Genomic DNA, 15539 nt, shown 5'->3' with positions numbered 1-15539 from the left:
GAGACCCTGACTGCCTTCATGAAACCGCCAGCAAGCCCGGGCCTGCCCTTGACCCTCCAGGTTCCAGGCTGGGACCTCCACTCCGAGGCCCACCTTGCCCCAACCCACAAGCCCCACTTTCAGGCTTTGATCCAGGCCCTACATCTAGCCCTGCCCACCCCACCCTCTGGCCCCACCCCAGCTCTCTACTTTGCTGTGCGACTAGTCCTTCCTTGGAAACCCAGAAGCTTCCAGGTGAGAAACCCTCAAGACCTACCTCTCAGGCCACACCTCCTGTTCTGGTACTGACTCCTAGATCCTGCCCCTGCCCAGCTGCGGCCCCCACTTGCCCGCCCCTTAGCCTCCCCCTTAGCCTCCCCCTCCTGTTCTGGTCCTTATTCCCCAGGCCCCGCCCCTTCCAGTCTCCCCTACCACCCCCACCCCCAGCCCCCCACCCCCGGCTCAGCTCCGGTGCCTGCCCCAGACCCGCCGGCCTCACCTTGCTGGGCCTCACCTTGCTGTGCGCGTAGACCACCGAGCCCAGCAGCTTCCAGGTGCCGCCGCGGCGGTCCATGCGCACCATGCGCAGGATCTGCAGGAAGCGCATGCTGCGCAACGCGGACGTGGCAAAGATGTTGCCCTGTGTGCCCGCGGCGATGACCGCCACCGAGGCCACGAACACGATGAAGTCTGCAGGGGCGGGCGTGGCGACGTCATGGCCAGAGCTGGGGAGCCAACCCACCCCACGTCAGCACCCAGGGTGGGGGCTCCTGTGGCCGTGGTGGGTGGGGGGATTGGGGGGGTTCGCTGAGTCTGTGTCAGTAGCCAGGGTCAGGGATGGTGTCGAGGTGTCAGCCCTGGGGCTTGGGGTCAAGGGTCAGGCGCGGAGGGGCCTTATTACCGATGACACAGAAGGGTTTTCTGGCAAAGCGGAAGCGGCCCTGCCATCCTCGGTAGCGACAGCAGCATCCAGCGGACCAGACGCGGATGATGTACTCCAGGCCAAACACCACGATCATCACGAATTCCTGGGGGACCAGAGGCCCGAAATCTGGTCCCCACTCTCTAGCATGGGGCCCAGGTCACAATGCCCACCCAGCCCAGAGTCCCTGAGTTACAGGGACCAGGACCTCCTTGGACTCCTCTCCCGGAGGTGCTATCACCTGGAAGGCCTTGAGGAGGATTCCAGAAGGCAGGTGGCCCCTTCCCTGTCCTCCAAGGAGACTAAAAGCCCAAGTCTGTCTTCCCCTTCCTGCCCCCATGAGCGGGCAGGATTTTTCTGCTCCCCATCCTGCCCTCTCCTCCCCAGCCATTCCAGAACCCCTAACTGACTGGGTGACATAAAGGGTGGCTGTCTGTCAGCCATTCCCCTTCTAGGGGCTTCTGTTTGGTGGGTTTTGTTTAGGCAAAATAAAACAAAAATAAAACCCACCACGCCAGGGGTGGAGTTAGCAGTTTTTGTCCTGAGATGGGTGGAGCACATTCACCTTTTCTATTCTGGGCGCATCATAAGTCCTCACATAAAGGCAGGAGGTCCCCAACACTTGCAATAAAGTGGGGGATGATGACCACAGAGATAGCCACCATCTCAGGGAACACAGTGCAGCAAGCCGCTCTCTGAGCCACGGTATGAGAAGCCTCTCTCTACCTTCAGTCCTCAGCCCAGAGGTGCTGCCACGCACAGCCTCCCTCAGCCCTGGACTCCTGGCACTCACCAAGATGAGGAGACACTCATTGGCAATTTCCTGGTGCTCCTGGATAGTGGACAGCACAGACAGCACCAGGCAGCTGAAGACCAGCAGGAATCTGCAATTGCAGCATGAGGGAGAGGGTTAGATTGCTGGAGGGACTGGACAGCCAAAGAGCCTCAGGCAGGGGGCTGCAGAGTCAGGGGAGGAAGGAAGCATTATTTGGGAAGAATTCTTTGGAAAGCAGAATCAGAATCAGAGTTCCCTGGAGTTATGGCTCCAAGCTGGGCCCCAAAGGCAGCTACCCCTAAGCTCCAGGACATCTCACAACCCTCTCACTTGCCCCTCGGGGCAGGCTGTGGCTCAGAGAGGTGGCCACTCTGCTGTGAGTGGCAGATCCGTCTGGGCTGGCAGTGGGAACAGACTAGCTCAGGGTTTCTCCAGGCTCAGCGACCTGCAAGTGGTGGCCTCTGCCCTTGGCTCAATTTCAATGTGTCTTGAGAGAAGTGCCCCAGAGGTCAGCCAGGGACTCAGGGAAGGTTAGTGGCTGAGGGGAGACCCCCTTCCCTGTGCACTCCAAAGTGTCAGGAGCATGGCCTCACCTGCAGAATGGGGACAATTGCTCCTGCCTTCGTGGGCTCTTATGGATTTAAATAGTGGGACAGCTGGGTAGGACAGGTAGGGAGGGAAGGAGGCAGGGAAAGAGGGTGTAGGGAGGGGAGTCAGGCAGCATGGAGCTGGGTCACCAGCTATGAACTCCCCAGACTAGATGTTTAGAAACAGAAGGAACTTTCAGAGACAGAGGGAACCAACCCTTATCCCCAATTGCACATGCAAGGCAACTGAGGACCCGAGATCACCCAGCATGTCCAGGACCCAAGATCACCCAGTATGTCCAGGACAGAGCTGAAGTTAGAACCAGGGTTCCAAACTTCCCCTGAATGGGAAGAGGACAAAGGGCATGAGCTGGTGGCCTGGGAGGGTAGGTGGGTCTGTAAGGGAGGGCAGGAGGAGAGGGCACGGGCTGAAGATGCCAGCAGGGGGAGTAAGGCTGGCCTGCAGGAAGCACTCCTTTTCTGTATGGGTGTGTGCAGAACATGCTCCTGTCCTGGAGGGAATGGGATTCCCTTGTGGACTGACCCACAAGCCTTCCCCAAATGTCCCGAGTCTCCCACCTCTGCACTGTTGCTGACACTCTGCATACTGCCTAAAACACCTCACCATCTGAGCCTGTGAGCCTCTGCTCACCCTTCGCCCTACACAAACACAAACGCCTGCTCCATGGAGCCTCTGTGATCCCTGCACCCCAATGTTCCCTCTTCAGAACACCTCCCTCCCGATGATTGACTCTCCGAATGTGGCTCAGGTCACTTTCCACATGGCATTATTTGTGTTCATGTTTCATAGTGGCAAGGGCATGGGCTTGAGATCAGAGAGACCTACCTGGGTGTGAGACCCAGTCCTGCTTATGTGTATGGCCCTGGGAAAGCCACTTACCTTCTCCACGCCAGCCTCCTTGTCTGTAAAATGGGGGAAACATATAAAGGCAGGCTCTTTCCTGGCCGCTTACACCTCCTTGGACAGCACCTGCCAACCTTCTTGGAGGGCAGGATCTGGGGCTGTGTCCAGCAAATGCCATTGGCTTGAGGACGTAGGTGGTAGATGTTGGTAACGGATTTTGAATGAAGGAGTGAGAAGGAGGCCTCTGTGGCCAGTTCCAGCCACAGGCTGAGTCAGCAAAGACACAAGGCATGGGATGCAGAGAGCACCAGCTCCTGGAGTTCAATAATTACCAGCAGAAAACGCAGCAGCCACATCCACCCCGGATAGGAACTGCAGCTGGCATAGGGTCTGGGACTGAAAGGGCCCTCCCTGAGGTCGTCTCGCCCAGTCCTGTCTTCTGGGAGAGGCTACAGCCAAACCTTTATGGCCTTCACTCTGGCCCTCAACAGAAATCCTCCAGTCCCATTTGTCAGCCGATCTGACATAGCAGTGAGCTACGCTGGGGGCTTCCTACTGGGTATTTCAAGAATTTTTGTCCTCGACACTTTCCTTGTCATGTCAATAATTACACACCTATAAAGTCCACTTCATAATAGGTTAAGTGAAAAAGCAGATTATAAAACCTTGAGGACAATGTGATTCCAATTTTCAAAATATAGAGGTTTTTTTCTATATGTACCAAGAGTCAGCAGGCTTATCTCCGGTTGGCAATATTAAGTGATTTCGCTTTTGTTTTGCTTTTTGCTTGTCTGTATTTCCTAACATTTTTTTAGAATAAACATGTGTTACTTGGTTAATAACAAACTGATATAAGTTTTAAAATGCAAATTTAAATTTCCTTAAAAATACAAACCAGAAAAAAAAAAAAAAAAAACTTTTCATCTTGTCCCCACCCCCTCACTACCATCGCCTTTGCCATTTAGCAGGCGTGAGGGCGAGGCAGCCTCTCCTGGGAGTCAGCTCAGATGTCCAGCTGCTACTCACCATCTCTTCTTGGATGTCTGGTGGCCTCGCAAGCTGAACATGTTCAAAGACAAACTCAATTCACCCTCAAATCTTCCTCCCCTCTAGTCTACCCATCTCAGTAATGGCATCACTGTTTACCCAGGGACTCAGGCCAAATATCTGAATTATCCCTGATTCTTCTTTTCCCCCTCACCCTCCACATCCTGTTCTCTAGCAAATTCTGTTGGCCCCACCTTCAGGATATATCCCTGGACAAATCATGTCTCACTGTTGTGACCAAGCCACCATCCTCTGGCCCCTAACCAATCTCCCTGCTTCCATGCTTGCCTTAAATGTGACCCACTCTCTTCAAAGCAGCCAGAAACCATCCCTCTCCATAAAACTCTCCACCAACTTTCCATCACCCTTGGAGAGCGAAAGCCAAACTCTTCAGCATGTCCAGCAAGGCCCTGGGAGATCTGGATACCACCCCGCAAGCCCTTGAACTTGATCTTCTCTACTCCTGACCCTCACTCACTATGCTCCAGCCATTCTGGCCTGTTTGCCATTCCTGGAACACACCCAGCATATTTCCACCTCCAGGCTTTGCACTTGCTTTGCTGTTTCCTCTGCATATTGCTCCCTTACTCATCCAGGACTCTGTTCAAATGTCACCTCCTTGGAGAGGCCTTCTCCAGCCAATCCCTCTCTAAAATAATAGCTTCATCCCCACTCATTCTCCCCTAACCCTGATTGTTTGATTGATTGATTTTATAGCTCTGTTAAAGACTGACTAAATGGATGGCAGGAATTCACATTAAACGAACATCAAAACATGTCACCAAACCAAAGCCCCTCATTTGTGCCCCAAACTGAGGAGGCTCCCAAAGCTCTATACACATCCATCCCAGACTGTCAGGTTCCACAGCATCTTTCCTAAGAAGGCACACCTCTGACCAACTCCATTTGACACCTGCTATTTAAAAATCCCCTAAACTTCACCTCCCCAGCTTTAATCCACTAGCTGGGAGTTCCTTTACCCTAGATGCTCAAAACCTTTGAAGGGATATACTTGGTCTGATAGAGAACATCGTGTGTTCCAGGTACCTGAGTAATTACCCCATCTTCCAGATGAGGAAATGGGGCCCCAGGAAGGACTGCCTTGCTCAAGATCACACAGTGAATCAGTGACAGAGCTGGGGTAAGAGCCCCAGCTCAGGTTGCCCCCACCTCCAGCTGCCTTGGCCTTGCTGAGGGGTCCCCACACAAAAACTCTTGGGACAGCAGAAGGGAGAGCAATGTCTGGCGTTTAGGGAAGAGGAGACAGAGTGAAGGAGGCCCTGAGCTGGAGTCTGGTTGTGTGTGCCAGAACCAGTGTGTGGCTTCATTCAAACAACAAATAAGGACTGTCTAAGGATCGTCTCTGGCGCCCTCTGGGGCCTCAGTTTCTGCATCTATACAAGTAACAATGGTACATAGGAGCTTGCTGGCCTGGGCCCTCTATAATCTCCTCAGCAGAGGCCAGACAGGCAGCCACTTTCTGGATCATCTTTGCTCATCGTGTCTGCTGCAATTTGGGGCCCATGTTCTCCCTTACCTAGCCCAGGAAGCAGGGCTGGGATGGGTGGGTGCTGCCTGGCTGGCTCTTCCTGGCTGGGGCTTATCATAAAGCTTGTCATAACCTTTCCTTTCCATATCCTCCCTTCATCCCATTACCATTAAGTGACTATCCCACTCATTTAGGAGGGCAGCAAGAAGATTAGGGATGAAAAGGTCAATGGTTCGCTTAGACACATGGTTCTCAAACTATAGTGGGTGTCAGAATCATCTGGAGAGCTTGTTAAAATACTCTACTCCTAGAGTGTCTGATTCAGTAAGTATAAGGTGGAGCCTGAGAATGTGCATTTCTACACAGTCCCCTGGTGATGCGAATGCTGCTGTTCTGGGGACTGTACTTTGAGAATCACTGGCTTAGCTGATGGGAGTGGTTATGGCTGGCTCAATTACATGTATTAGCCAGCTCAGGGCTTCTTAAACACTTGCAGTCATTGCCTTTTTCCCATCTACACCTCCTCAAATCACTACCAGAAGCAGCCACAGGGCAAAGGGAAGGGGAAAGCCCTGCTGGGGAGGTGGGTCTCATGCCAACATTGGCTTCACCCCAGATTCGCTGTGTGACCCTAAGTAAGAACCATAACTGCTCCTGCTGGCTGAGGATTTCCTATGGGCCAGGTGCTGTGCCAAGGCTTCTACATGCATGTTCTTAATCACTTCTCACAACAACCCCAGGGAGCAGTACATAATCACCCAAGGCTTACAGATAAGGAAATGGAGGCTCAGAGGGGTACACTATGATGGCTGCACAGCTCCGAATATAATAAAAACCACTGAATTATACGCTTTAAGAGGTGGGATTTTACGGTCTGTGAATTATATCTCAATAAAGTTGTTATTTAAAGAGGGGGGAAAAAAAGAAAAGAAGGTATTAATTTGTCCAAAGTCATAAGGTCAGGAGATAAACCCAAGACCACCTGGACCACCAGGCCATACTACCTCTCTGGGCCTCAATTTTCCTGTCTGCAACACAATGGTGGGAGACAACTCAATGACGATTAAGGTCTCCCATCAACCTTGTGACTCTCCTGTGGTGGGGTGGAAGGGAGAGGACCGGCCATCAGCTCAGTTCCATATTCTCTGGGGATGTCCCTGGAAGGCCCAATGCTGGAGGCTGGTGTGATGGGGATATAATGGGGGAATCTCACAGCAGAAAAGAAGTTGTCACCTAACCTCTCTGACCCACATTCACTTCAGAAACATTACTTATCATCTACACTCAGCCAGGTTTATTATGAAGCCAGAAATGAATAATCCAGGTCCCAAGAAATTAACAATTATAACACAGGGGTGACATGATGGACAAGGGGATGACAGTGTACATAGGGGATTAGGGGGAGAGATCAGTGAAGACTTCTTGGAGGAGGTGACTAGGTAGGGGTGGGGGTGCCTCAGGCAGAGGAAGCAGAATGTGCGTGCAACAGAGATGCCCAGGCAGCCAGTAGTTCTGGATGGTGGGGACCTAAAGCAAAGGAGGCAGTGGAGAAACCAGAGAGGGTCAGGTCCTGAGCAGTACCCTTGGGCATTGCGAATGCTATCCTAAAGGCACAGGCAGCCACTGAAGAGTTTTAAGAGAAGGAATGACATAGTCTGATTTGTGTTTCAGGACCACCCCTCAGGGGCAATGTGGAGCATGCATTAGAGCAGGTGAAACTGATCAGGAAAACCAAGTAGAAGTCTCCACAATAATTCAGATGAGTGATGATGGTGGCCTGGATTGGGTCCGTGGCAGCAGGAAATAGAGAGAAACAGGACTTGGCGATTCACTGGAAAGGGACACAATGAGGAGAATGAGTCCTGTATTTCTGGTTTGGGTGCTGGACAGATGAAGGTACCGTGGGTGAACTCATGGCAGATGGGAGCCCCTGGCAGAGGAGCAAGTGTGGGTGATGAGTTTGATTTTGGACATACTGAGAGCACAAAGGCTGTGGAACACTCAGCAGGTATAAAGAAAGAGAACTGGGCCAGAAATGCAGATTTGGGGGACATGGGGTAGAGGAAGTGACCGAGGTCATGGGAACAGCCGAGCCAGTCTAGAGAGCATGTGGCAAATTTAGAGGAGGACCCAATGGAGCCCCAGCAGTGCAGACAGAGGAGAGGCTCTCCACCCAGACTGGGGAAGAGCGGCCAGAGAGGTGGGAGGGAAACCAAAGAGAGAAGCGGCACAGAGGCCAAGCGAACACAGTGTTTCAAGGAGGGAGTGGACCACAGTGTCAAATGCTGCCAAGAGGTCAAGTGAGATAAGGCCTGAAAAATGACATTGGATTTGGGGACATGTTGGTTGCTGGGTCCCTTGGCAAGGGCAACGGGAGGGGAGGAGCAGAGCAGGCCCAGATGGAGTGAGAAAGGACAGGGGCGGTGAGGAAGTAGAGACAACTATTTAAAGACGTTTGACTGCAAAGAGGAGAGGCAGAGATCGGTAGCTGGTGAAAGATACGGGTACAGAGAGTCTTTTTTATTTTTTTTAAAGATGAGCGAGCCAGAATGGAAGGAGCCAGGAGAAGAGAAGTTGAAGATGCGGGGGAGAGAGCAGGAGTGATCAATGGAAAGAAATCCCCAGGGAAGCTGGGAGGCTGGATCCAGCAGGGAAGGGCTGGTGCTGAGCAGGAAGGACCCCTCCAGCTCCCACAGAACAGGCAGGCAGGTGAGGGGGAGGAGGAGAGATGCAGGTGGGAGACAGGTTGGGGAGGGGAGGGGGCCGAGAGAGCTCCCACCCACCTGGGGCTTCTGGCACCTCTGTGCAGAGGAGGCAAGGCCCATCCCTAAGAGGTGGGGGGCAGGGTGGGGTGGGGGGCCCCCGGTGGGGTGGAAAAGGTTTGAAACAGCTGGTGCAGAGTCTGGGAGAGGGAGCTGACCAGGCTGTAGAGAGGGGTCCCATGGGAACACAGGACCATTATCCCCAACAGTGAGAATGAGTGTAAAGACCTAGACCGTCACAGGTACTCAACACATGCATTTTTTTGGTTTTGTTTAGTTTTTTGTTTGGGGGGGATTTTTTAAAGTCTTGATTATTCAGTGAGGAAACAGCCTCCCCAAGGTCAAAGTAAGTATAGATCCAGGCCCTGCCCCTTGCTTCCTGCTGGACTCCTTCCTTCCCTCCCTGTTTCCAGTGTCCCTCCTCCCAGACAGCCCTGACAATGTCTGAGGCCTGCCTGGCCACCAGCTGGCTCCCTGATTTCTGCATCTGGCCTGGGGAGTGTGTGACTCCTTCCTTGTCCCCCAGACCAGTTCCCCAAAGGCACAGCTCTGTCTTCCCTCAGCCAAAGTTCTGGGAGGGCAGAGGCCTTGACCCCCACCACCTTCCAGCAAAAGGAGGCTTCTTAAATTCCAAAGCAGAGCTAACACTGAAGAAGGGCCTTCAGCTAGGCCATCAGGCTCTTCCTGACAAAGGGGTGCAGTGTGGCCTAGAGAGCCCCAGGCTTCTCTAGGGAGAGAGCATGCTTATTTTCTCTTGCAGGGGACACGGCAGAGGGGCAGTAAGCCAAGCCTCAGAGCGAGGCTCTTTCCAAGAATCCTCAGGGGCTGGGAGGAGAAGTTTCCCCTGATCCAGCGATTCTAAATATGGCAAAGGGAGCAAGAGCACGTGACCCAGGGCCCCACACCAGGGCTGCCGCCACCGCCGCTTCTCAGAGCCAGAGGCCTGTGCTGGTTCTCAGAGCTAGAAACACAGTCTTGATGGAGCCTCAGTTTCCCTGTCTGCAACATGAAGTTGGGGGATGACTCAATGATGGCTGAAGTCCCTTCAGCCTGTGACTCTCCTACAGTGGGGTGCGAAGAAGAGAGTTGGCCCTCAGCTCAGTTTTAGTTTCTCAGAGCATGTCCCTGGAGGGACAACAGCCACCAGCACATAGTATGAACCATTAAAAAAATGCCCCTCTTGGAGGACCTATTAGAAAAAGGCATTCCCTCCAGCCTGACAAATTACAAAATCTTGTCCCCTCTCAACGGACCTATTAGAAACAGACATCCCCTTCTCCCGGCTGACCCACCCCTGAGCACAGGCGGATCTCGGTGCCACTCAAGCCCTCCCGGCTGAACCCCTTTGCAGTGCGCAGACAGTATCACGCTGTGTGGCAGCACTGCGGCCACTCCACACCCCTCTCCTGACTGTCGCTGGTTCATCTAGAGCTGAAGACTGACCCAAGAAGGGTCTACCCACAGGCTGGCTGAGCCAATGGGATTGTCTTTCTCCAGAATGGAACCAAGAACCAGAGAGGAAAGTTGGCAGAGGTGCAGAGAGAAGTGGCCATGAGACAGCACTGGCCCAGAATCTCATCCCCAATTCCCCATTCCCAGATATGCTTCCTGCCAGGAAGCCTCTACAGAATACTTCTTTCCTTACCACAGGTGTCCTCCACCTCCATGTGCCAATTTTTCTTGAGCTAGTTAGAATGGTCTGTCCCTGTAGGATATGGAAGGTGGTGTCTTCTGGACAAGGCATTTAGTAAGTGATAGACTCATCCTCTCCCCAATCCTCTGACTTGTTCTCTCCACTTCCTTCTGCCCTGCCAGCCACACCGCCCACTGCACTAGGTAAGTGCGCTGAGCGACATGTCAACACGGGCCAAGGGCACAACAAGCAGGAAGCAGGGGCCATCCATTGCTGGAGGCTGGCCAGGCAGTGCGGAGACCATCGAAATGCAGGGGAACTAAAGTAGAGTGAAGGCAGCCAGCATTTGAGAAACTTAAATAAGGGTTGTGGAAACCTTTCCTTGGTTCCACTGAGCAGCTCTGGGTGGATTCGGGTGGCTCAGTTTGACACGCTGTGCTTGGCATAAGATTTCATTTGAACAAAGAGCTTTGCTGCTTTTTTAAAAAGTGTGAAATCCACCAACTTGTGGGCTGAGGCCCAAATTCCTTAGCGTGGTTGCAAGGAAGGCCCTACCCACCCGGCAACCTCACTCTTCACCACCTGGTGCCCAACCTGGCATTTGATACTCCATTATCACAGCTCTGTTCTGCCACAATGACAAACAGGGCCTTTTTTCCCTCCCCACCTTTACTCATTCTGTGTCTGTCCCTTTTCCAACCTGGCTGGGTTAGGTGGGAGCTCCTACCTCATGTTCCCCTAATCCCCCATCCCCATCTTTTTTTTTTTTAGGCCTCTAAAGGTGGCTAATCCCATCCCCATCCCTCCGCTCACCTCCGCAGTGGCGTTACCTCAATGTGTGAAAAGCTCTGAGTACCTGCCTCCTACAGACCGAGAGCTGTTTGAGGGTAGAGGGCCTGTCCTTCTCACCCTGGATGCCCCGTGCATGAGCAGAATGGGTGCTGGGTAAAAGCGTCCTGACAGAGGTAGCCCCCCTGCTGTGTGCCTGCTGGCCCCTCAGGGCTCCACACCTCAACCCTCTCTGCAGCAGGGGGGATAATGAGGGAGCCAGGGTGGGCAGCAACTCCTGGGAACCACACAGCCCAGAGCCACAGAGCACTCACTCACTCACTCACCTGCTCATTCGTTCAGTAGCTGTTTACTGAGCACTCACCAGGGGCCAGGCACAAAGACAACATCCCTGCCTTCATGGAGATTATATTCTCAGGGTGGGGGCGGGTATGGCTAATAATAAACAAGTAAAGGTTTAAATTATCAGATGATGATGGAGAAAAATTAAGTGGAAAAGGGACAAAGAACACTGGTATGGGAGTGGGGGACTGTTTTATAGAGGGTGGTCAAGGGAAGCAGCTTTGAGAAGGTGACATCTGAGTAAAGATGGAGGGAGGGAGCCATGTCAGCATCTGGAAGAAGAGGGTTCTGAGCAAGGAAAAGCAAGTGAAAAACACCTGAGCCAGAAGGGTGCCTGGTGTGTTCCAGAACCACCAGGAAAGGAGCAGTCCCAGGGCAGAGCGAGCAAGCAAGACAGTGAGAGGAGGTGGGGCAGAGAGACAGTAGAGGTGGAGCAGACCACCTACTGGCTGTTGTGGGGCTCTTGGCCTTTACTCCGAGTGCAATGGGGAGTAGTATGATCTGACTTATGTTTACAAAAGGTCACACGGGCTGTTGAGTGGAGAACAGACTATGGTGGGGGGAGCATAGGGAGGACAGAGCAATGACGTTTGCCCACTGCGAGTTGGGAAGCTAATGGTATAATCCTAGCAAGAGAGACAGTAAATTGTACAAGGGGAAGTGGAGGTGGCAAGATGTGATCTGATACTGGCTATATTTTGGCACTGAAACACCCCTTAGAGATCAACCAATCCTCTCATTTATAGACGGGGAAACTGAGTCCCAAGGATGGGCCTGGTACCTGTGATCATACAGTAGATCAGAGACAGAGCAGACCACCCAGATTTCCCCATTCCTAAGGTAATGTTCTTTTGATTTCTCCTCTTTCTGTAGAAGGACCCAGGCACCTGCCCCTCACTCCCACCGCAAAAATTCCCTCTATTCTACAGCCAGGATGGGACCTGCCCCTGCCCTTCCTGCCATATGTGATAAGACGGCACTGGATTCAAGGAGAGCCAAGTTTCCCCGGTACTTGGCGTGGCAGGGGTCAGGGTCACCTCTAAGGAAGCTTCTGTCCTCTGAATCAGCAGAACCTGTGCAAAGCAGGGGAGGGGGAGGGAGAAGATTACAAAACAGGGGAAAGAGCTTAGTCCCTGCCACTTAGTTCTCAGTACCCTCACAGCAGAGAGAGCACCAAGAAGAGCTGACAGGGTGGAACAGGAGCTTTGGGGAGGGCAGGGCCCCCTGGGGAACATGGGTGCCAGGACTGAACCCAGCCTGGGAGTTCTGCAGACTCAGCCATTGAGGAACCCACCCAGTGGGAGGTTTAGGGGCATGATGGGTGATGGGTTTTCAATGCCTTTGCTACTAATAAGCAAAGCAGAATGCAAATTCACAGGCCCCTTCTGGAGCAATTGGTTACAGCCGCACTGATAGCCTTGCTCCTGGTGGGAATCCCAAATCCAGGACCAGCCAGTCTGAATCCAGTGGGCCCTGTGAGCTGGAAAAGGCTTGCTGTGTGACCTTGGGCCAGAAATTCAGCTTCTCTGGGCCTATTCCATTGCTAAGATGCAAGGGTCTTAAGCTGGAAGCTGGGAGGACACCCATAGGCCGCCCCACTTGGCTTCCTCAGCCTGTAAAGGGAACAGCTGGCTGCCTAGCCTGCAGTTCCAGCGTGATCCAGAGTCCTCTAAAAGGCAGGAGACTGTGTGGTGGCTCTGAGAGACGTGTCAAGAGGGGTGGTGGGTGCAGCAGAGGGGGAAGCATAGGGACATGGACACCTGGGTCCAGGGGTTCTCTATCCTGACTCTGCCACCAGTCAGCTGAAGAGTTGGAAACTGTGTCTGAGTTTAGGTTTACTCCTCAGCAGAAGGAAGGTGTTGGGTGAGTGTCTCTGAGGGTCCTATTTTTCGCTAATCCATCTGGAACTGGTGATTTCAGCTTCCCAACTGTGAAGTGAGACCCAGGACAGTTCCTGAAGCCTGAAGTCCTCAGGGACTTCAAAGTTCTGGAGTTCCAAAAAAAGGGTCTTTTACATTTCTTTTGCATGGAAAGTCTAGAGGGACCTGCTTCTACCTCCCAAACTCCCCCACAATTGATATTCTCTCTTTCTCTCTCTCTCTCTCCCTTTCAGCGGCTGGCGGTACAGGGAACTGAACCCTTGACCTTGGTGATACAGGCCATGCTCTAAACTCCCACAATCGAATAATGTTATCAAGGAGGAGTCAGAGTAGACCAAAGCAGAACTTCCAATAACTCTTTAGCCACAGAAACAGTGCTAAAAATCAGGAGAAGGGGACAAATTTCATTTCTGGTCCTTATACCACTCCTTTTCTGAGAAAGGCAGACCCCATATGTATAACAGTTCAAAGAACAAATTTGAGCAAGTGAACTCTGTCTCCCTGGGACTCAGTTTCTTCATCCGTCTAAGGGGCCCATGATCTCGGGTCCCGCAGTCGGGAGGCCGAAGTCTGCCCTGGTTGGTCCCCGCGTGGAGGGGTTGCAGAAGGGCTTGGGTTCTTCTCGGGACACAGGAGGCTGACACCAGGCGGTGCTGCTGGGGAGAGGGAAGGGTTCCTGGTGGGGATCCTGGGGGACTCCTCCCCCGGCACCGCCCTCTGTCCCCCCCCCCCGCAGGGGCCCCTCCCTCTTGGGCTGAGGCTCTATGTCCCCGCGCTCCGTGACCTCTGCGGGGAGTGCGGGGGCGTCTCGGCGTGGGAGAGGCACACTGGAAGGGGCGGGGCACGGCGGGGCGGGGCTTCGCCGACTCCAGGCTCGAGCGCGGGAGGGGCGGGGGCGGGGGCGGTGCTGCGGCTCGGGTTACCTCCCCGCGGCCTCCCCCGCCCTGCCGGCTTCTTTTTCCGTTTCCAAATTAACAATTGAAAACGCGGCGGCCTGAAAGGCGAGCAGCGGGCCAAGCGGAAAGTGTGAAGTGCCGCCGCGTCCCCGAGACCGGGGGCGGAGAGGGAGGACGCGACATCCCGACCGCCCCGGGCTCGCTCACCCACCAACGCCGGGTACAGGGACTGAACGCCCCAGGACCCAGAGGTGCCAAGGCCCCTGAGTCGAGTCCTGGTCTGGATCCGGCCCCTGGTACCGCCCTGGCCAGGGTCGCAGGACCCAGTGCCCAGGCTCGGGGTGGTGCCAGCCCCCGAGGGGACGGGGGGGTGGGGCGCGAAGGCTGGGTTTCCGCTTTCGAGGCTGAGTGCCCAGGAGGGGCAGGTGCCAGGCAGCACCTTCATAGCACCGTCCTTAAGCGCTCCCGGAGCCAGGTAGCTTCACGTGTGACCTGGGCAAGTCATTTCGCCTTATTGAGACTCAGTTTCCTCACCCGGAAAATAGGGAGGAAAGAGCTCCTTGTGAGGAATAAATTGAGAAGGTGCATGAGGCTGGCCCACAGTGGACACAAGAGGTAGCAACTATAATCATCTTGTGTTGGTAATATGCAAATATTGAGTCCTTGGCCTCCCTCCACCTCCCATCACAGCCAGAGGAGTCCACCAATGGGGAATCATGGGTCTTTCCCTCCTCTCACCTCCTCAGGACCTCCCCAAAGCCCTACTTGACAGACAAAGAAACCGAAGCCAAGAAGTTCCTTGGAAGGGGCTCAAAGTCAGACGTGAGTGGAAAGAACCAGAGCGTGAGCCCCCCTAGACCCAGGCTCTTCCACAAGAGGGGTGGTCCCTGGGCATTGGACCCCCACCCCTCTCTCAGTGTCCAGAGAGGTGGGTGCTAACACAAGGGCAGCTGGAACAAATGAGTGGGCAACGGGCAGAGTCGCTGTTCCCAGGCACCCAGGGACACAGCACAGATGTTGAGAGCAAGAGGGTGGACACCAGGGACAGGTACAGCTTCCGGTCCTCTCACCCACATGATGTAAGCTCCATGAATGCAGGGATTTATCCTGTTCACTACTCTCTCTCCAACACCTAGTACAGGACTCGGTGCTTTGTAGCTTCTCAGTAAATATATTTTTTGAGTGACTGAATGAATAAATGAATGAATGATGGGTCCAGTCAGCTGTGGAAAGCCTCTTATTCAACTGCGGCCTCCCACCTGCCATCTGTGTAAAGTAGTAAACTTGGGGAGGGGGCGGTGATAGGGTGAGGTGCACCTCTCCCCAGCCTGGAGACCCAGGGTGGTGGAATGGCAGGAGAAGGAGACTAGAACTGAGACTGAACGATGGAGGAAGCGATAGGAGACGTGGTCCCAGAAGACAGGTTTAAGACCACCTCTTTCATCCTAGCCCTCTACTTCCCACTCCTGGCCAGCCCTGGACTCAGCCCCATTCCCCCTCCCTCCAGCCAGCCTCTTCACTGACCACCACGATTCCAGCCCCCCATGCCCACCTGCAGCCCACTTACCTTGCA

General features: G+C 53.8%; 1 protein-coding gene across 2 annotated transcripts in view; it reads right to left on the bottom strand.

Annotated features, from left to right (window-relative positions):
* KCNQ4 (potassium voltage-gated channel subfamily Q member 4) overlaps positions 1-15539 on the bottom strand; it is a 49072-nt gene that overhangs the window by 17935 nt on the left and 15598 nt on the right. For both annotated transcript variants that reach the window (XM_063104679.1, XM_063104680.1), the window contains exons 2-4: positions 1695-1785; positions 881-1007; positions 494-669 (exon numbers count right to left, since the gene is read on the bottom strand). In XM_063104679.1, the coding sequence (XP_062960749.1) occupies positions 494-669; positions 881-1007; positions 1695-1785 (394 nt within the window). The remainder of the gene's footprint in view (positions 1-493; positions 670-880; positions 1008-1694; positions 1786-15539) is intronic.

The sequence above is a fragment of the Cynocephalus volans genome, chromosome 8, assembly GCF_027409185.1.
Source record: "Cynocephalus volans isolate mCynVol1 chromosome 8, mCynVol1.pri, whole genome shotgun sequence".
NCBI lineage: Eukaryota > Metazoa > Chordata > Mammalia > Dermoptera > Cynocephalidae > Cynocephalus > Cynocephalus volans.
Note: the sequence above shows the minus strand (reverse complement) of the source record. Positions and strands in the feature narration are given on the sequence as shown.